Raw genomic sequence first — 22827 nt, 5'->3', positions numbered from 1 at the left:
TTACGTTTTTACGCCGCCAATAAAAAAGCCTCGAGTGACGAATCCACGCAAATTCCTACCTTATATACCCCATGCCTTCCCGCCAATACTCTAACGCCAAACGACAAATAAATCAAGCAGACGACAAATCGTCTGTTTTGAAACAGTAACAATTATATATAAAAATAAATAAATTTTATAGATGAATCTTTGTATCCCGTGTTTTAAACGAGTCAATGATTGTATCAAGGAATACACTCAATAAAGCTTCGTAAATATTTGTGGCCACGTAGCTATAAATTAAAAAAAAATACATCCTTTACGGCACATGGTGTTGTTTCTGTACGTTTCCGTGCATAAGAGAGGAGTAATACAATGTTCCTCACTTAAGAGGGAGGCATTTATCATACATGTATGTATTTATTTATAGATATATTTACTTAAGACATTTAAGTTCCATTTGTATTGTCTTATCACATGTAAAAAGGTCATACAACCATGTTCCATCAATATATGAACATATCCGATCTCACCTATAATTGTGTATATTACGGTATATGTATGTAATGCTATGTTCCATTTCTTATTCAAAGGAGACAACATAATTATCTATCCATCTAACAGGCGCGTAGCTGCCTATACGCGAGTGCGCGGCTGAATCCAGATAATTCTGACGGGGAAAAAAGCCATCTGCCTAGTTTATTTGTATATATATAATCCTAAAACTGTCCATTTTCCAGTACTAAATAAAGCATCACAGAACGCCCAGACTGCATAATTGTTTTAAAAAATCATTGGCGGGGGTGCCCCCGAACCCCTAACCACAATTATGAATCCACGTGATAAGAGGGTTAGCTACGCCCCTGATGGTAAGAACTAAATAAAGCACCTCAGAACGCCCAGAATGCATCAGAAAGCACCATATTTTCAAAATTTCCTAGGGGGCCTGCCACCGATCCCCCTAGCACAATAAACAATCCACATGAATAGAGGGCTAGCTACGCCCCTGCCTTAGTAGTCGAACACTCTCGTCCATCAAATACAAGCCTCAACAACTCCGAAGAACATCCCTAGTTCAAAAACATTTGATTTTTCACTCACTATCATTCCAGGTTTAAGTTTCAAATATGTCTGTAACATCGTAAATAAATTACATTTAGCAATCTATCAAAATAGACAACTACTTTTTGCCTAGGTAACTTGATTACACTTTCACTGTAAAATTACGACAATTGCGTACAAATAAACGTTCTAAAAACTAATCAAGCAATTAATCAGCAAATTTAGAAACAGAGATCAAATATGTGTGTATAATAATCAATTATTAACAGTGGATAAAGCTCTTGCCAAATCCTGGCGCCCCTGTAACATTAATGGATTCGACCATTTTCCCACGGTCATATCTATAATCCGGTTCAAACCGAATCTAAGGGATTGTCTCAAAATAGCTTTTACCTGTCAACTGAAATCAATGTTTTGTGCAATCGATAGATATCTATCTTTCTATCTGTCCAGCCATGAAACGTTATAACTTGCGAAAAAATAATCCTTGTGATCATATGTTATCAATAATCATGTCATTGACTCAAGAAACCAGAAACTATCTCAAACTATTTTAAAATTGACAGTACATACCTCAGCATTGTAATTGCTAGCTGGCTGTCTGAATGGTGTTGGGAGGCGTCTCTGAATATCGACTTTTCAAGGCGAACCTTGGCGCGGTCATCTGGGCGGATGCGCTTGCCATCCTAAGCGTAGATCGCTTTCTCATTCTGCTCATATTCTTATATGGTGTACCACCCGACCAGAGAAGAATCTGCTATCCTAATTATCTTATTCTGATGTGTCCGCTACTGATCATAGAGGTTTTGGGTTTGATCCCCAATGTGATATATTGTGAAAAGGGTGAGAGTGGTCAAGTGGTATAGGTGTCCGCTTCTCACCCTAGAGGTTTTGGGTCCGATCCCCAATGCGATATATTGTGAGAAGAGTGAGAGTGGTCCAGTGGTATAGGTGTCCGTTTCTCACCATAGAGATTTTGGGTTCGATCCCCAATGTGACATATTGTGAGAAAGGTGAGAGTGGTCAAGTGGTATGGGTGTCCGTTTCTCACCATAGAGGTTGAGGGTTCGATCCCCAATGTGATATATTGTGAGAAAGGTGAGAGTGGTCAAGTGGTATGGGTGTCCGTTTCTCACCAAAGAGGTTGTGGGTTCGATCCCCAATGTGATGCATTTTGAGAAGAGTGAGAGTGGTCTAGTGGTAAAGGTGTCCGCCTCTCACCATAGAGGTTGTGTGCTCGATCACCAATGTAATACATTTTGAGGAGGGTGAGAGTGGTCAAGTGGTCAGGTGTCCACTTCTCATCCCAGAGGTTGAGGTTTCGATTCCCAATATATAAGTGTGACACACGCTTTGAATGAATAAGGGAAATTATATGTTATTCCAGTTTATAAGGGGAATGGTAAAACAAACTGAGCCAGTGGTATTCATATACCAGTACATCTTTAGTCATTTCTTAACTTAGTCGATTTCTTAAAATGTTCATGGTCAAATTAAGAAAAAAGTAAACTATTATATCATATTATCAAATAGGATGTTTTTAAAACACCAGCCCAGGAGCATATATAAGAAAAGACATTCGTACTATTTATAACAAGTGTTATGGTATTTATTATAAAAATAGAGCATAATTATATTATATTCAAACAAAATTCACATTAGTGTATACACAACAATCAGCAAGAATACAATGGTTTGAATAAATCAACTGTACTATATTGAGAGGAATGTTAATACAACTGGGCCCCTATTACAGAAGCAGCTGAAGTAAATTTTCAATGTTTTCAATTGATTATATAATAGTGATATTCATTAATTTATCTAAATGTTACCACACATATATATATATAATAAAATAAGAAAGATTTTTTTTTCATATTAGAACTACAAGATGTTTTCACTGCTTTAGAAATTATAGAAATATTCAATAATTTATCTAAATGTTACCACACATATCCTAAATGTACACAGTACCAGTCCCAGTATCTTTTAGTTATGTTAACTTATCGAAATGTACGTAAATCAAATATGACTTCTCTTACCCCCCCCCCCCCCCCCCTAAAAAAAGTAAATAAATCCATTATTAATACAAAAAATAATGGCTACGTGGCCACAAATTCCCAGATACGAAAACGCCTACATGTTGCTAATATGTTAGCTGTATCTAAATCATAAAGGCTTTAAACTGTCTTGGTCATTTAAGTCAAATGAGTTAAACACTTTAATGCATTTAAGTTAACAATAAATTGCATCAACCTAGATTGTGCGTCTTTAAATTATAGGGAGAAAAACCCTTAAAACGGTCTTTAGTTGACATTATGTAAAACACTGAATACTTTGCTCATCAGGTTGAATATTTCATTCTTTATGAAATTATTCATAGTTTAACAGCGTTACACAGTATTATACAATGGATTCCTTTGACCGTACTGCAGGGTTAGTCCAACCAACGGGCGCACAAAGCTTGTCAATGACGTCATTTCCGTTATGGTTTGAAGTCATCAAGACTTCAGTGCACATATGCCGTAAAATACCAACTAACACAAAATGTTAAGCATACTATACAATGATCACATTTTCACTTGTGGATGCGGCATGAAACTGTTATCTCACTTGACTAAACAATTCTCCTATTTCTTTAGAATTAATGTCTATTACCAAATACAAATAATTCAGCATCAACAAAACGTAATGTTTTTACTCGATTGGGTGTTCCGTTTGATGTCTTCATAATCCTTGATCGGCTCCACAGTGCACTTGTCAATACGGCAATTCACAGTGTGAGAGTATTTCTCCACCCTCTCTACCAGCTCCCTCAAGCACCGCGCGGATATTGTCACATTGTACAGGGTAACATAGGTGACAGAGGGTGGGAGAGGTAGTGGGTGATCACCGAGGGTTGTATCAATGATCATTATTTGTTTCAAATGATTCAGCTGTGGAAGTGTCTTACAAAATAAGCTAATGTTCTTAATATGCCCAATGGTGAACCTCATTAATTGCTCACATTTGTGTTCTAATGACTGTACAATACTACTTTCAACCTTTTCCGAACTATCATATAACCTCAACTCAACTAAACTACTCGTATTAATCGTGATATTGGATGTATCGGACCCGAATATTGTCAAATATTGTAGACGGCAGCACGCAGAAAGGTCATACTGTCCAGCACGGTGACGTATATCCACATGGGTGAGAGTGTTCTTTGAGCTGATAAACAACGCCTGGAGCTCCTCCTCGCTGAACTCATCCACATGTCCCCAGATAGTTATATGACGTAGCTGAGACTTGTTCATCGATATCAAAGTCTTTAAGGTTGACAAATCTCTAGTATCATAATCAATATAAAGGCACATTAGTTCCAGTTGAATATTCTGTACATTGTTGGCCAATGCCTCTCTATAACCAGCACAAAGTGTGCGTTGTACTGTCTTATCCCAATCGTCGCCCATCGATGTGACACATTTTGCACTTACAGCATTTGACATCATTGCAGACATATATTGTGCAACTTCTCTGTTTATACCGCACATGAACAAAAACACATGCGATACATCAGCCATTGAACTGTTCTGTAATGGGTAAACGATAGGTAAAAACTCCTGAACATCTTCATGAACTGCTGCATGATAACTGTGCACTGCAGCAAGGAATTCCTGTACAGTTTTGTGGATAAAAGAGAAACTCGATGATTTTCTAATTAAAGATTGCGACTTCGTTTCTCGCATGATACCCGATTTCAGAACGAACAGGAGCTCCTCTTGTGTCAAACAGTCAACATTTTGAAACACAAGGGATGACTTTCGATCCCTCGAAAACAATTTCTCGAACGCAAGCTGTGCCAGCTTCAATACAATATTGTAGTAGTTTTGTACATGTTTAGTTTGCTTAAAACATTTTAGCAACGGTGTGCATTCGGGCGAAACACTAAGCACAGGAAGCGATTTTCTCCCAAACATCATGTCCATCATGTATGCGTATATGTCACAAAAAGAAAATGATTCATGTACTCCCTCGAACCACAGACAAACTAGCAACAATACAATGATAGGAACTGAGAGTAGACGCACCAGTCTTCTTCTGGCAACAAATCCGATAAAATCAAGACATAATCTCTCTTCTGCTACTTTTTCATTAAGGCAAACCAGCGTTTTCTGAACTAATAGCGGTGTGCTAGCTACTCCCTTTATTTCTAGGTATGCGCCTATTTTGGTGTCTTTAACGCGGTTTTGGGACAATCGCCAGGGTCTCGATGTAATCAACACAGTTGCATCTAACGTTTGCGATAAATGCGGGATAACTTTGTCTTCTAACGAACATGAACACTTTGTTTCAGTAGGATGCGACCATTCATCCAGCCCATCTGCTATGACGACGCACTTTCGGTTTGACAACACACTTATCATAGTGTCGTAGCCAGCGGCCATCTCATCTGGACGATAAATAATGTTGATCAGCTGATCTCGAATCATGTCTGACAGTTCACAGGATTCACAGCAGTCCCGCAATTTAATGTGAAACATAAACTCGATGTCTCTAAGAGTGTCCTCATCTTGAAAAAGATCATACTTGGGTTGTGACAATAATTCACAAAATTCCTCCTCATGAGAGTATACAAACGATCCATCATCATCAGACAATGAATCGTATAATTCTTGAAATTCTCTTCGAACATTATATTTTTTTATTACTAAAGAGTTATGTATAAACCAGTTCGTCACTATTCTTTGATTTAAACCTTTTTTGTTCAATAGCGGCCGTTTAAGAGAAGTATTCTCGTCTCTATCTTCATCTAAACCCCTTCCTCCAGCGTCTCTACACGACACGGAGAACTGTGCTGCCCACTTTATGGTGCACATAGCGGAAAATGAGGATTTCCCCATACCCGCCTCACCAACTACGAAAACGGTGTTGGCCAAACCCTTTTCTTTACAGAAAATCTGTTTGTAAGAGGAAATAGGAGAACCATTTTGTTGTTGATCGTCTCCAAGTCTTCTGTGGTCTTTCTCCTCGATCTTCGGTGGAACGTAAAACTTGTCCAGTCTCTCGTCCTTGTCCGACAGCAGGGGCGATATGGGCGCGCTGTTGAGCTGCTTCTGGTAATACTTGACTAGCCGTTGACGTAGATCTGTAAATAGCATAAGTATATATAACAAATAGCATGTATATTCTCGCTACATATTAACGTTGCACCGGTAGTAAATGTTGATAAATGATACAAACCACTACAGGTTTATATATTTACCACATTTTCTGTATTTAACCGAAATAAACCTGGCAAAACCAGAGCTATCACTGAGCGTGATTAAGACCACCAAACGCCGCCATTACAGGAAATGGCAGTTAAATGACTTTGAGGTTGAGGTCTTCTTTCATTTTCGGATTGTCTTTTTTTAAATTAAAAAGAACAAGAGGGCCATGATGGCCATAAAACGCTCACCTAAGCAAAGTGCCATAACTCTTTAATAAAGCATTAATAAAAACGTTGCAATTTAAACATATCTTTACTGATGAAGATACCTTGTTTTATACTTTAAAGGGTCATGCAATGAAGCTACATGTAAATTTTAATTGAATTTGGCCTGGTAGTTTCAGAGATTTTTTAAAAGCAAAACAGTATGTCGGCCATTTTGTTGTTGTTGTTGCTGATCAATCTCAATGACTTGTTGTATTTTTGTAGACGGTCATGCAATGAAGCTTGCTGTAAAGTTTCAGTGAATTTGGCCTCCAAGTTTCAGCGAAGATGTTTTTAAAAACAAAACAGGAAGTTGACCAGATTGTTGTTATTGCTGATAAATCGCGACCCCTTGTTGTTTTATTGTAAAACGTTACCAAAGGAAGCTTCCAGTAAAGATTCATTAAATTTGGACAAGTAGTTTTAGAGGAGATGGTTTTTTAAAGCAAAACAAAAAGTTGGCCATTTTGTTGTTGTTATTGTTGATCAATCTTGACAGCTTGTTGTATTTTTGAAAGTAATCACACAAAGAAGCTTTCTGTAAAGGTTCATTGAATTTGTAGTGGTATTTTCAGAGGAGACCCCTTTTTGTATTATGTAGAGGGTCACCCAAGGAAGCTTCCTGTAAAGTTTGATTGAATTTGGATTGGTTGTTACTGAGGTGATGTGTTTAAAGCAAAACAGGAAGTCGGCCATTTTGTTGCTGTTGTTGATCAATCGTGAACCCTTTTTGTATATTTGTAGAGGGTCACCCAAGGAAGATTCCTGTAAAGTTTAATTGAATTTGGGCTGGTAGTTTTATAGATGTTTTTTAAAGCAAAACCGGAAGTTTGCCATTTTGTTGATGTTGTTGATCAATCGTGACCCCTTGATGTATTTTTAGAGGGTCACCCAAGGAAGATTCATGTAAAGTTTAATTGAATTTGGACTGGTAGTTTTAGAGGAGATGTTTTTTAAAGCAAAACAGGAAGTTGGCCATTTTGTTGATGTTGTTGTTGTTGTTGATCAATCGTGACCCCTTGTTGTGCTTTTGTAGAGGGTCACCCAAGGAAGCTTCCTGTAAAGTTTCATTGAATATGGTCAAGTAGTTTCAGAGGAGAGGTTTTTAAGCAATTGTTGACGGGCGGATGGACAAACTGACGGACGGACGGACGAACGGACTGACTGACGGACGGGCGCCGGACAAAGACCGATCACAAACGCTCACCTTGAGCACTTCATGCTCTGGTGAGCTAAAAACGTATGTTAATGTGCTGCAGTGTACAATCTTACATGAAAATTAACATATTGTTAACAATCGTAGAACACTAGAAATGTCCATAATAAAAAAATTAAATTAAACCTGCTTTGTAAACATCAACTTGGTTCTTCCTTAAACGTCATTTTATATGCTATGACTGATAATGAAAATAGACAGAGGACAAGTACTCTGTAAACAAATCAGTTTAAACGTCGGATTACTGCAGTATTGAGAGGAAATAAGTTGTATGTTAAAACTGATTCATAATGATTTGAATTTCTGATTTTTTTCCATACAATTTTGTCCATATAAATCAAGCGCATCTTGAACTGTAACTGAGAAACAAAATATCCCATACATCGCTACATTCCCATGTAAGTGTCAGCTTAATAAGTCGTATTGTATCAGTTTAATTGATTGTATTGAAAACAACTTATTCGTCGTCTATTATTCACTGTGATGATGCATGGCGGATTCGTTTCGTCAACATTTGGCAATTATGAGTTACATCCAACACTGATGCGGAATCCATTCGAAACATTTACCTTGAAAAAATGGGATGTTCAAGTGGAAAACGGTCTGACTAACAGCAATTGTTTTAATTTTGATTGTATTTTGAGACCTTAAGCATAACCTAATGAACAGTCGATAAAACAAGAGTGCCAAATTTGCCCTAAACCGCTCACCTGATTAACAGAGGGTTAAATTATTGATCGGACAACAAAATGGACGCCTACCTCCATATGCCACATGTGAAACTATAATACTATATATATAATACCCCCCGTTTTTTAAATGGACTTTTAAAGACATGGAAAATATTATTTTTAAAGGACCATAACTCTTACAATATTTAAAGCTGCACTCTGACAGATATACCGTTTTTACAACTTTTTTTATTTTTTGTCTTGGAAAGAGGATCTATCAGCGTAAATATCTACCAACCAATGATATAAGATTGCTGCCAAAAAATCAGATCGCAGATTGTCATATTTCCGTTCAAAAATTCATGTTTTATGGCTTAAACTGTTACTAACGGTTTAAGAAAAATACATATAACATCAATTTTTTAACTTAAATAATTATATAAATCTGCAATCTATTTTTGTCAGCAGTCTTATATCACTGGAACCATACTTTTCACAAAAATTGGCTCGTTCCAAGACAAAACTAGAGCTGTCACAGGAATGACGAATACCCCCAAATGCCGCCTGGACACAGGAATGGCAAAATATTCCTTTGAAAAGAGGCCATAACTCCAAGGTTACTGCACACTGCATCTTCTTTTATCATGCATGTATTGTTTGTCCGGAAACCGTTTTTCTATTTTCGTAACAGTGCACAAAAACCTTTACTCCACTGGCCCCATTTTCAATCACAAGCATTGTCTTCACAGAGGCTGCCTATACAGCAAGTTTCATCACAATATCTCATGCCCAATTAAAGTTATGAAGCAGAAACCATTTTTCTATTTTTAGTAACAGTGACCTTGACCTTGGTCCCACCAGCCCCAATATCGAACTTGACCTGTATCTTCTGATGTTACACCTGTGTACCAAAACTTGTTCAAATCCGTTTAGTCTTTCATGAGTTATCGTCCGGAAACCGTTTTTCTTTTTTAAGTAACAGTGACCTTGACCTTGGCCCTACCAGCCCCAATATCGAACTTGACCTGTATCTTCTGAGGTTACACCTGTGTACCAAAAAATGTTAAAATCTGTCATGCCTTTCATGAGTTATCGTCCGGAAACCGTTTTTCTATTTTTAGTAACAGTGACCTTGACCTTGGCCCCACCAGCCCCAATATTGAACTTGACCTGTATCTTCTGATGTTACACCTGTGTACCAAAAAATTTCAAATCTGTCAAGCCTTTCATGAGTTATCGTCCGGAAACCGTTTTTCTATTTTTAGTAACAGTGACCTTGACCTTGGCCCCTACAGCCCCAATATCGAACTTGACCTGTATCTTCTGATGTTACACCTGTGTACCAAAAAAATGTTCAAATCTGTCTAGCCTTTCATGAGTTATCGTCCGGAAACCATGCAAACCGACCGACCGACCGACCGACCGACTGAGAGAACGACCAACCGACAGACCGACCGACACACCGACCGACCGGCCGACCGACAAGGTCACTCCTATATAGCCCCTCAAACTTCGTGTGTGGGGGTATAAAAAGTTCAATCTTTAAGATATTTTGATACATGGTCACTTTAGGTACTTTTCTGTGAAAATATTCTGAAATCGAGTCAATGGTTGCATACATTGAAGAGAAGGCCAAGTCCTGGCGGTCATGAATTTTATATACAGCATGGGGGTAAAGGATTATTTCTGTTATGTTATTTTAAAATCGGATAAGGAGATTCTGAGTTGAAGGTTTGTTAAGTTATTTTTATAAAGACATATAGAGAAAAGGGAGCCATGTCCCCTAGCAGCAAGGTTTTTTTACGAATCAACATGTGGTAATGGAATTCGATTCATGGTCACCTAAGTACCATTTGTTGACACAATTATTCTGTTTGACTTGATCGTTAACAACATACCTTATATACTGGACATTCTTTAAAATAAAGATGTTTTCTAAATAAAAACGAAACTATAGATACTAGTTAAACATAGTAGAAAATATGCTGAGCTGTAACCATGTTATTGTGACGTCTGTAATCACCAACCACAACATTGTGTAATTCTTCTTATTGGAGACACAGATAACATTATTTACCATGCTCTATTTATGGCTGCGTAGTCTCTTTTTGGATTTTTTAACAACGCTTTCTTTATCTCGAACTCTCCGAGTCTCGAGGTATTTAAGCCGATCCATGTGAGTTCGAGCCAACGGGTTTCGACTATAAAAAAACTTACCGGAATATAGTCAAAACCCGTTGGTTCGAACTCACATGGATCGTCTTAAATACCTGGAAAATCGGAAAGTTCGAGCCAAGCGGAAATGCTTAACTGCAGATTTAAAGCAATCTGTCCTTAAATACAGATCGAGCAAATGTCAATCTGTATAACATTATTGAAGTACTTATATTACTCATGCTTGTTCGGTTTTATTTTTTTCTTTAGTATCAGACAATTACCTTCTCTTTGTTCCGCCTCTGACTGGGTAGAAACAGCTTTTATCTTCTGCAAGGCCTCTTCCAACTCCCGTTTACCAACTTGAACAGTGTCTCTACTCTTTGCCACTGCGTCTTCAATCTCGAGTTTCCCTCTCTCTGTGACTACCCTAGCAGTTGTCATTGCATCTTCTAAATGAAGCTTCCCCTGCGTCACAACGCCTTCTAGATTGCGTTTTCCTGTTTTCATTGCATCTTCGAATTGTAGCTTCTCCTGCAACACAACGCTTTCTATATCTTTCTTTCCTGTTTCCGCAGTCTCCGCTAACTGACGTTTGCCCGATTCTACGCCAGCTTCTACCGTCGCTCTAGCTTCTTCTAGTAGTTCACGTACTTCTTCAGTCGTTATTGGAAGGGTGCCTTTTTCAAGCTGTAAACCAGAGTGTTGGTCTTTCAGTTTTATGTATTTAAAAAGTAACATTACAGCTAAGTACCTTATTTAAAACTATACTCTATAACAATGCGTCAATATATGCTTCCTTAACAAGCTGTTGTATAGAACTATTAAATAGTAGGTTAAGTAATGACATAAATATTTTAAAGAATAATGTATTTTAATATATCGTGTGTGTTTGCTTTTTGGACAGAAAAACAATTCAATAAAGAGCATTTTAACTTTTTCAAAAACCTTGTTGAGCTCTGTGTGTAAAATAAACAGAAACATTAACCTGTTGCAGTTTAAGAACAGCTTGCTGGGCATCCATGTCACTGGCCAGAAATGTAGAGTCTGTCAGAAGCGTATTCAGAGTGGCGAAGTAGTCAGCTAGGTCTGTGTCTGTCAACTTCAGATCCGGGGAATGGCGAATATTGCGGCCTATCACACGTGCCTAAAATGGAAAAATATGTAAACAAATTGTAATTATAACATGTAATAAATACCGAATATTCAAGATGGTTGTGTAAAACTATTATATGTTCCCATTGACTAAAAGGGACCACAGCCCACATTAATAGGTAATATTATGTTTGTGTTTGATAAAGTGCTTTCTTCATGTATATATAATAATGGTCCAAAAATAAAGCATCATAGATAAGTGTTCTATTAATTCTAATCATTTTGCTTCTTTAAACGTTAACACACAAACCATATCTGTATCAAACATAATCATCGTAAAATAATATTCGTACTTGTACGAGTGCAGCTTATATAATGCAAATTACAGTCAAAGGCCAGATTTCCTTTAGCCAAAATTCTTATAGAATATGCTTATTTTAATTCACTGGCAGAAACATCGCGCATATATATACTACCTCAGTTAAGGCGTTGGGTTGGTTGCCAATAGGGAAAGACATACGCTGTTGGAACTCTGTACAGTTGATCAGAACGCTAATGATACCATTGAAGTCTGTCTCGTCGAATGACGTCACATCGTGATAGCCGTCAGGTGGCATAAAGCATTTGGCTACTTGCCAATGGTTCGTACACCATTGGTTGGCTTTGGTATTCTTCCATGAAGGTCCGCTATATCTGTGGACAGCGCATATTTCATCCCGAAAGTCATCACATATCTTTGAGGGGCAAGGTCGATGTATCTTAAATGGAGTGTTGTGGTACTTGCAGTTTCGCAGATGTGAGCACAGTCCTCTTGTTGGACACGGCAAGACATGTTCTGTCAGACAAAGGCTGCATATTGTTCCAGCAGCGAGGTGCCTAGCCTGGAGGACTGAAGAGTGGATCTTTTGCTGAAAGCGTCGGGATTCCCCATCAACAAGGCCTCTTAGGCCAGCCTTGGTGATCCTGAGGGCGAGGGATCCTTTGAGCCAGTTTTGGTTATCTTTCTCCTTAAGGATGTCTTTGTACGAAGCCATTTTGTTCTAAACGCGTGCTGACACGTAAGTGAAGTCAATCTGACTCCACCCGGTCTGATGTTGCAGGAATCGCTGGAACTACCTGAAGGTTACAAGAAACAATAAAAAATAGAGTGTGTTTTGTTGAAGCGAAATAATGAAATATGTTTATGCAGTAAATTTACTTAACAGATATATTGTCACAAATTTTTTGCCTGAGTTCTGTAAACAAATAAACAGAATTAGAATATTTATTTATTCGTGTCACTCTTAAATGAAACACGTTACTCAAAACATCAAGAATAGGCAGTATGCTCAAATAAAAGTAAAGGTGAAAAGGGCTGTGAACAAATTTGATCTTTTTTTCTTGCATACCGGACGTCATTCGGAACTCCTCGGCCATTTTTATCGAAAATAACCTCGGATATATGCCGTACATTAGTTGAAGTAGTTCGTATTTTTTAATTACATCATTAATTAAATGAAGTGTTTTAGCTTGTATTTATTGATCTAAGTTGAAATTGATTGCCAGTGAAGTGTATTATTGCAAACAAAATTAAGATTACCGCGAATTAAAGTTTAACTGCTAAATTAAATTACTACGCGATCTACTTGCAGCGGATATAAACATATCGATTTCTGAGGAAGTAAATCGTCCAAATACATCCGAGGTTGTTTTTAATACAAATGGCCGAGGCGTTCCGAATGCCGGACGTGGTTTTTCAGTCATGTGACCAGTGCTGGAAGAAACCGTCTTACACCCCAAATGTAAGATAGGTCACGCGTATCAACGCAATTTTTATAGTATGGTTCATGGAAAGTATATAATGCCAATTGAATAAAATATTTAAGTATGCAGGACTTTAAATTATAATTGAAAATCAATAATCGTAAAAAATGCCGCGTTAGCTGCTTACGCGCGTGCCCTGGGGTCGGATTTTTACATCTGTACCGGAAACACATGGTAGATACTTATAAATCTACTATAGCATCTTATTTTGTTTAAAGAATGTAATGTTAATGCATGTTAATACTTTTTTTTCAACCAGATTCACTGATGTGTTTTGAAATGTGAAAAAAAAAACATTTCGATGTTTCAGACTCCACGCATTTTAAACAGCCCCATTGCATACCATACCCTAATAAAAAGCAACATATCTAATCTTAATCCATAAACATGTTAAATAAAGATATTCATATTGATAAAATATGTAGGTTGCATAATTGGGAAAACATATCTTAAGTGTAAGTGTAATACATGAAATATTTGCTGAGACAATGACTTATATGTGCTTACATATCATAACCATAATATCCAGTCGAATATAAACATTGCAAAGTTTGGAGAAATCCGGTAAAGCGATAGTGCCTATCAGTGGCGGTCCTACCAGGAGGCACAGAGGGCCCATGCCCCCCCAGCGGGCCGGCAATATTTTTTTGCACATCTTTATTGATTTGACTGTACAAATAAGTTGTTTTGTCACAATCTAGATTTTATATAAGCATTTGAGCAAATAAACAATTGAACCTGATTATCGAGTATAATATAGTATACGAAACGAAAAAGTCTCTTGAAAATGACAACGGGGCCCGAACATTCGATAAAAAAAATCGGTGCCGGATTTTACACAGACAGCTGATCAAAAGGAGACAAATATGGCTGCGGTTATACTGTTTTCAGAATAAATCATATATCAGCATAATAAGTTGTTTTAAACTGTTAACATGTGCACATGTTCGTCATTGTTTTTAATAGTGTCATTGTGTGTCAACAAGGGATGTGTGTTTATAACGTGCATTTAACAAAAGTTAAAATTCAAAACGTTGCCGCCTTGAAATTTTCCATTTCGGCCTTTATTATCGTCTAGTTTTTCGGAATTATGATAGAGCCTTTGTAAATTAATACATAATTTGAAACCCTTTTTGGAATTTGTTTTTACTTCAGTTAACTTAAATAACAATGACATCCGAAGTACCTACATTATCGTTGAGTGCAATCAATATACTGCAGGTTTATTTAGAATTTATTCTACGGCATATATGTGTGTGTCTAGGTAGACGAGTGGTTAACGACTTAGCCTGTTGATCCGTCGACACTGCTTCGATTCCCCAAACCAACTTGATATCTTTGGGTTTTTTTGAAAGGTTTATCTAAGATCAGCAAATGCTATCTGTTAAATTCAATTGATCTGCCAAATATCATTGACAATGAAGACAAATGTTAATTTTATGTCATTATATGATTTAAACAATGCATTCAAAAAAAGTTTGATATGTTTATAATTAGTTGTGCCCCCCCCCCCCCCATATAGAAAGTCCTGGATCCGCCACTGCTTATAGCTATATCGATTTTGTATTTTTTATTCTTACCTGCCTTTCTCTTGCCATGCGTCCGAGAGATAAATAAGCCCTAAAATAGCGTCACTTAACACTTCTATTGCACTGAGAGGAGAAATCGATAAAACCGCCGTTACCCAGATAAGCTCCAACGTTGGCAATGATTGGCCATCATTTGCAAAAAAAAATCTTATTTGATAATTTAAAGTAATACTCTGTTGCTCGAAATGAATACATACACATGTATAACAAACTTAAATTTTGACTGATACACCTTTAACTACTTACTTAATAATGCATTTATGGAAAATATTAATGACTCAGATAACAAGATTTTTACCGTGCATTTAATAGCTGAAAACGCACAAATATTAAATGATTTGCGAATGCTAAAATATTTACTGTGTTCTACTATAGTCTCACATGGTAGAAATACTGTGTATTATGCTAATTTCTTTCAAATTAAACACGGTATACTTTATCTGAATCATTGTTTTCGACAATTATTCATCCTTTTCGGAATTGTAGTAAATCTTATCTGGGAGTAAGAGTGCATCTTTAGGTAGGATGGATGTTTGAGAACCATCGTGTAAAGATTCAATGCAATGCATGGAATTGATGCTTAGATAATTTATATGTGCTAACAAGCAAAAACATAACTGAAATGTATAAGCTTACGGCTGAACTATGAGTTTCGTTTCGATATCAGATACTGACTTAAATGTGCTTACATGCGAATCCTTAACCAAGGTTTGACGTCAACGCCAATGGTGTGTAGTATCGCCCTCATTTTCTTTGAGCCAGTCGAGCTGAAAAAGACACTTAAAGTTAGTCGAACACAAATAAATAGTATTCAATCATTAATATCCATTGTCTAAAACAAAATTATGACAATAGGCATGAATTTTAGAACATTATTCACAAGTTCATTTTTGCTACTAAAAATTTGTATCGCGATACGCGATGGAAATATTGCGATGTAATTTTCGTCTCAACACATATTCATCCCTTATTTGGGATGTGTAAAATGTAACTTTCACATTCAGTGTTAATTAGGCATTAGCAATTAGTAATTAGCCTGACCTTGACCTTTACCGTCAATTGACCACTGGGCCTGTCCATGTGGTTTTCATTGCATTACTTACAAATGTATGTCAGAAAATCATCAATAAAATCATGTCAATCAGAATAATTATGAATATTTTCGTTATGGTTTGAAGCAATAACAATAAATTGTATTTTTATTTGAAATTGAAACAGGATGAACAGAATTGTCACATAAATGTGACAAATGCCCTCCAAAAGCTCCGACACTGCAAGATCATAAAATAAGTAAACACTTTGTCTTAGATACAATAAAGATGTAATCTACATATGCCATTTTGGTATTTCAAACTACTAGCGGATTATGAAGGGGCGCACCTGGCGCACGCCCACCTCTTAATTAGTCCTGGTTTACTGTTGTTGTTTATTTCAATATGGGAGAAAAAAAGTAACAAAATACGACAAAAACGCACCATTTCCTACCACATATTATTAACATTTTTTTTGAAGGAGTAACCTCAAACCCCATTGCAAATAGTTTACGTCATTTTTTTTCGGTTCTGAGGTAGGAGCGTATGTCAAAAGGCTGCGTTTCTGTGTAACGCCCACTCTAACATCAATTGCTGGATCTGCCCCCTGTTAATGGGCCGCAAGTCAAGTTGTTTCAACTTTGGGCTTATTTGGTTATGGGGTTATATGTCTGGGATCCATAAAGAACTCGAAGCATTTGTATTTAAAACATGTTGACTTCCTTACTGTACATGCTTTATGCTCATTATCCTTTTAAAACAGCTTTAAAGCTGCACTCTCACAGATTTACCGATTTTACAACTTTTTTTTCTTTTTTTGTCTTGGACTGAGCAAATTTTTCCGTAAGTATCTGCAACCAGATTTTCATATTTCCAAATAATGTTTTACGGCTAAAAGCGTTACTATCGGTTTAAGAAAGATGCATCAAACACATAAAAAGTTAACAAAACCTTCAATCTGTGAGAGTGCAGCTTTAATTTATTGTGAACAATTTCTAAAAAGAAGTTAAAGTACATTTATTTTTTGCATACACGATTTATCACATTATACATTTATATTAAATGATACATCAAATATATTTTGTTATTCAAATTTACTCCCCGACACTATTATATAGTATCACTATGACAGGCGTCTGACTCATTGTTGGAGACAAACAATACATCTGAAGATATTTAATGCCTCTGATATACAAGAAAGAAACAAGGTATTTAGAAATTTGAAAAAAAACAACTGGACTCTAGCATGGCAGGGCGCGACACTAAGGGCAACCCGGTGACACATGGTACCCAATTTTCTGGCAGGATTACCACAGCCAATTTGCTAGGGAACCCGCCGGGTCACCTGATAAATACACTTTGCCACTGTGGTTATATCATATATATTTCAATATTTTGTCCAATGAAAAACAGAAATAAATACAACAAGAGCTGTCACAGAGGCAGCGCATTCGACTATTCCGCCGCTTTTCGGTGTATGGATTGACAAAAACAAGTTATATAAAAGTACATCTATTTTATTGCTTACAGAAAATATATATATATTGAATGATACATCAAATAATTCGTTATTCTAATTTTCTCTGATTTCCCGACACTATCATATAGTATTTATAGATAAACAATGAGTCAGACGCCTGTCTTAAGTGTTACTATATATATATATACACAGTATGAGTCAGACGCCTGTGATCACTTACAGTTAGTTGTATGTGTATGGAAATCGAAAGTTGAAAAACATTTGAGTTATCATTGACATTCATATTTAAGAAAACACTGCACCATGCTTTTTACAATAAGTTAACATAATTATGCTTACTCAGGTACATAAGTTAAGAGTGTAAATTGAAAGTAGTCTTCACCAATTAATTTACTGTCACTAAAAATATTAATGAAAACGAAAGTAGAATTTAGTTTTCATTAATTATTATCATCTATCGCATTTGAACACCCATTTATAGATATGATGATGTTATTAAATCTTACTATTTATTTCATTACTTTGCTTTTAGTAAATGCAAACTATAACTGAGAAGAAAACAATTAAATTACCTTAAGCCTAAGTCTTGTCCGCCATAGCACTTCAAGTATGAGGTGTCATTATTCTCTATACAGCGACAAACACTGTTGATTGGCCTCTATACAGCCAGTATATTAACCGTAAAGTAAATCTTGAATCTGTTGCCTGCAGCCAGTTGTCTGCTCCGTTACGTATAGCATGGGTTACCTGCCCTTACAATTTCATTGTCTTGTCGTGCAGAGTACGCTGGGTATCAGACAGCATTACGTCTAGATAAAACAAGAAAAAAATGAAGCTATATTATATTAAAATATACCGATAAAAACGATTCCGTATTATGTCATTTGTCTATATCATGGAATATCCGATAACAGTTTGTTTCGAAATAGATGAATTTCTGCACCATCAGTTTTTGTTTAAGATGAACGAACTTTGATACTGATATGTAGTTGCTGTGAGCCTGTTACATTCTGAAATATGTAGAACACTTTTATACAAGTACGGATTGTATTGCTGTCTCTTACATTTTTCGGGACTTGTGTGCTGGGAAAAGCGGTCACGTTACAGGGTCTTCGCATGAACTGGAAGTATGATCGTTATGTTTTCCATTCCAATAATGTATGTTAACCATGTATGGTAACTGCTGAAACTTTTAACAAAATTGTCTAAAATACTTCGATATAATTTTATATTAACCAGGCCTCTCTTCTTACAAAATAACATCCACATAATATGTGTGTGTGTGTGTGTGTATATACATATACACACGTGTGTATTTAAATATATATATAAAAAAAATTCTTTCACTTTGTAAGAAAGTGCATTTAACTGAAAGTGAATAGATAAATATGATGTGACTGTTTGTACCCTCTTAGCCTCTCAAATTGGATGAGTCAGCTGAGTACATGGACATTTAATGACTCAAAGAGAGCTAGAAATTCTAGCATCAAACATTCATTTTTAATATTTGCTATACATTTTTATGAAAGGGCTCGAAGCGGTCTATACTACCACACTAAATACTTTGTTGACGTATGAGGGTGTTTGTCCATGAAAACATACTATTATATATGTCCAATGTATGTGTCAGTTTGTAACTGTTTAGAGTCCAGTACATTTTTAATTACAATGTCCAATGTATGTCCAATTTGTAACTGTATAAAATCCAATACTTTTATAACTCTAAGTCCCTTGTCTGTCCAATTCGTTACTGTATAGAGACTAATGTATTTCCCAATTTGACTGTATAAAGTCCAATGTATTTCCCAATTTTACTGTATAGACTCCAATGTATGTACCAATTTTACTGTATAGACTCCAATATATGTACCAATTTTACTGTATAGAGTCCAATGTATGTACTGATTTGTAACTGTATAAATTCAAATGTATGTCCAATGTCTGTTCTACCGGCAGCCGTCTGTAAAGAGTCAAATTCATTACTGTATCCAATCGGTGGACGTATACATGTAAGGTGTCAAACACATAGCTGTATAGAGTCCAACAGCCTGTTGTCCTTTGGCACGTCTGTGAAGAGTCAAATAAACTGTATAGAGGGTAATTGAATGTAAAGAGTTCATTTTTTGTCCAATTATTAACTGTATAGAGCCCGATGTCTGTTCAATTTTGCAACTGTTTAAAGGGACTATAAACTAGATTGACACCAAAAACATTTTTTTTCTGTAACGAATCTCAGGACAATTATTTTATAAAATGTGTTACTCTTTGATATCATAATTGTGAAGAAAAAAAACACCAAAATGTTAAAAAAAATCGGGTCGGAGACCGGGTTCGAACCGGAGTCACCAAAATTGCAGATCAGTGTTGTATCCACTCTCCTACGAAGGCTTACCCTAAACGGTGGTGGTTTTAGTAGTTTATACTCCGGGTCCCGGCGTGAGCACATTGAAGGGTCCTAGAGTGACAGTTCAACCACAGCATACCTATCCTGGGCAGACTATCAGGCGGTTATCCAGTACTAGGTGCCTTCACCTCTGCAAGGAACTGACAACTTCTGTACATGCCAGGGGCAGTGGTACAGTGCAGATGGTCGTAGAAAGGATTTCATAACCAATCACAGCAGAAGTGGCCTGATCCGTCTGGGAATCGAACACGGGTTGTCCGATTCAAAGTCCAACGCTCTACCGGTTGAGCTAACCGGGCGGACTACCCTTAACGTTTGGAATATTCAAGCTATATACCTAACTTGGTAATATCACGTGATAACATCGACTTGCCAAATCACGCATAAGGAATGAATTCTACTAGGTAAACATACCTAGTACTCTTTTTAGTGGAAAAATGTGAAAAATAAATTATTTGTATACTATGTGATACTTCAATTAGTAAGTTTCAATGCATTGTACACATCGATACCAAGTTTATGTAAGTGTTCGACAATTTTTTTCTTTTTTCGCTATTTCATCATACGGAGTGCAATTTAAAGTACAATGCATGTCCTACCGGCCTTTGTGTTAGATGGAACCATACAGGTTTTGAGTCCAAATACATGATTATATATGTGCAGTACATTTATTTCATTCACAAATGTCATTTTAAGTCTTAAATATAGCTAGAAAAAAATATCGTATTAGAGAGAAAAGTTGTACTATTTTACGACATTTCCGTCTGGCTGTATATAATCCAATATACAAGTGCGTGTGGCTGTATAGAGAAGCACGCCGACGTCATTAGCCCAGGGTCCAATCATTATCAAACACAATCTATGTTACGATTGGTCAATCGTTACAACTCGGCCATCTCCGGCAAGCTTCGAGACAATTCCTGTTGGATACTGGCCGAGGTGTTCCGATTGACGAACAAATGGTTAAATTCAACTAATATTTACTTGCTTTCACCAACGATAGATTGACATATTGTATCGCAGGTAAAAACTTGACCGTTTAGGGGTTCTTTATTATTATTTATTTATTTATTTATTTATTTATTTATTTATTTATTTATTTATTTATTTATTTATTATTATTATTATTATTATTATTATTATTATTATTATTATTATTATTATTATTATTATTTCATGTCTACCATTGATTTTGATACTTTTTCACAAATGGGAAATTGTAAGAAGTTGGATGTTATGTCATATAATGATGTTGAAACTCTATCAGGATATATTTAATATTACAATTTCCTAAATGTTTCTCATTCTCCTATGCAATAATAACCTAGGCCAGCAGCGACAAACCGGGATTTTTGAACACTTAGATTATGCTTAATTGATTGTATACTATGTCAGGTGTCTATATTTTCTAGCAACAACTCCAGCACTGGCAAGATATACAACATGCATATCATTTTATGGGGCAAACCACACCAGCTGACGCCGAATTTGAAAGTCCAAAATAAATGAATTGCGTTGTGTTTACCTTTTAGCAATTTGGCTTTACTCTTGGAAATCTTAATCATTGTAATAATACACTTCACTGGCAATAAATTTAAACTAAGATCAATAAATACAACTCTAACACAACATTTAATTAATGATTTAATTCAAAAAATACGAACTACTTAAACTGATGTACCGGCATACATCCATGGTTGTTTTCAATAAAAAATGGCGGAGGAGTTCCGAAAAGTAGTAGGGTAAATCGCTATCATATCGTATGGTGATTCGTAAGTAAGTGGTGGGGTGATTAGCTGCCAGGTGCTAGGGTAATTCGTCACCATGTTGTAGGAAAATTTGCTATAACTATGTAGGGTAACGAGTTGTTGGGGAATTCGAAATCAAGTAGTCGGGGAGGTGTTTATCGTGTAATAGGAAAATTCGCTATCAGTAGGTCGGGTTATTTGCCATCAGATCGTAGGGGAATTCGCTGGCAGATATCGGGGAACTTTATAGCGTGTAATCGGGGAATTCGCTAGCAGGTTGTACAGGAGTTCCCTTTACGGTAAGAGCAGAAATTCGCTATGAGGTAATCGTGGACGTCTTTATCGTGTTATTTGGGATAATAAGTCAACTCCTTAATACCCCAGCTGCGATGTTTGTTATTTAACTGAAAAAGAGTGTTCCTGAAAGCTTACTCAACCAGGAACTTTTCAAACATTTTAATTTTTGGCGTTCCCCACCCACTTTTGAATTGTGGCCCTTTATATATACAGTATAGACAGTTGCTTATGACAAGATGTACATTTAATATAAAGAAACACGTTACGGTCATCCTTGGCCACTTGTTGTGTAAAAACGGCCATCGGATGTTTAATTTGTGTTTCTATTGTAAGTTTTTTCTATTCCTAATAATGTTTGTATGTTGTAAAAGAGCAGACTAAAAATATATCGTCATTGGCCGAGATTCATACATCATAACATCTCTAAAGTTATAAGTAAAGTAAGGATTTGTGACTTTTTTTGTAAAATTGCAAATACTAAGCATGGAATACTATTTGGAATGGGGGAGCTTCTCAACAGCTTGAACTCAGCTGGGAATAGGTTAAACTTTCAAATTCAATTAGTTCATTTTCGAAATAGAGAGAAGGTAGTATAAGATTATCTTACAATATGTTATATTCAACAAGCGCTTCAACATCAGTTAAGCCGTGTAGTGAGTATTTACATTCAATATGCGACCCGCAAAACTTTTCCAGCCCTTTAAACGACTATTACGACTACTATTACGACTATTAATACTACTACTACTGCTACTGCTGCTGCTGCCATTTCCGCCTCCCCCACCGCCATTACCACCATCAACACCACTTGCTGCTGCTGTTGCTGATCCTCCTCCCCCT

At 36.4% G+C, this 22827-nt stretch overlaps 1 protein-coding gene across 3 annotated transcripts; it reads right to left on the bottom strand.

Annotated features, from left to right (window-relative positions):
* Nucleotides 1–2623: 2623 nt before the first annotated feature.
* Nucleotides 2624–18285, bottom strand: LOC128233964 (uncharacterized). 3 transcript variants are annotated; one of them, XM_052947865.1, is made up of 6 exons: nucleotides 18111–18285; nucleotides 15019–15794; nucleotides 12112–12751; nucleotides 11529–11687; nucleotides 10825–11230; nucleotides 2624–6172 (listed from the first exon to the last, which is right to left on the bottom strand). In XM_052947865.1, the coding sequence occupies exons 3-6, from the start codon at nucleotides 12667–12669 to the stop codon at nucleotides 3720–3722; spliced, it is 3576 nt and encodes a 1191-aa protein (XP_052803825.1). In that variant the 5' UTR covers nucleotides 12670–12751; nucleotides 15019–15794; nucleotides 18111–18285; the 3' UTR covers nucleotides 2624–3719. The 3 variants fall into 3 exon arrangements, with proteins under 3 accessions (XP_052803825.1, XP_052803826.1, XP_052803824.1); XM_052947866.1 differs by having other exon boundaries at nucleotides 15703–15794; XM_052947864.1 differs by having other exon boundaries at nucleotides 15717–15794.
* Nucleotides 18286–22827: the final 4542 nt, after the last annotated feature.

The sequence above is a fragment of the Mya arenaria genome, chromosome 5 (genome assembly GCF_026914265.1).
Source record: "Mya arenaria isolate MELC-2E11 chromosome 5, ASM2691426v1".
Taxonomy (NCBI): Eukaryota; Metazoa; Mollusca; class Bivalvia; order Myida; family Myidae; genus Mya; species Mya arenaria.
Note: the sequence above shows the minus strand (reverse complement) of the source record. Positions and strands in the feature narration are given on the sequence as shown.

Bases quoted from the DNA above. Each gene is read 5' to 3' on its own strand.
- LOC128233964 (XM_052947865.1), bottom strand. From the start codon at position 12,669: ATGGCTTCGTACAAAGACATCCTTAAGGAGAAAGATAACCAAAACTGG. The intron at 11,688-12,111 runs GTAGTATATATA...TTTCCATTTTAG, and splicing joins AACCCAACGCCTTAACTGAG to GCACGTGTGATAGGCCGCAA. The intron at 11,231-11,528 runs GTTAATGTTTCT...TCTGGTTTACAG, and splicing joins CTGTTCTTAAACTGCAACAG to CTTGAAAAAGGCACCCTTCC.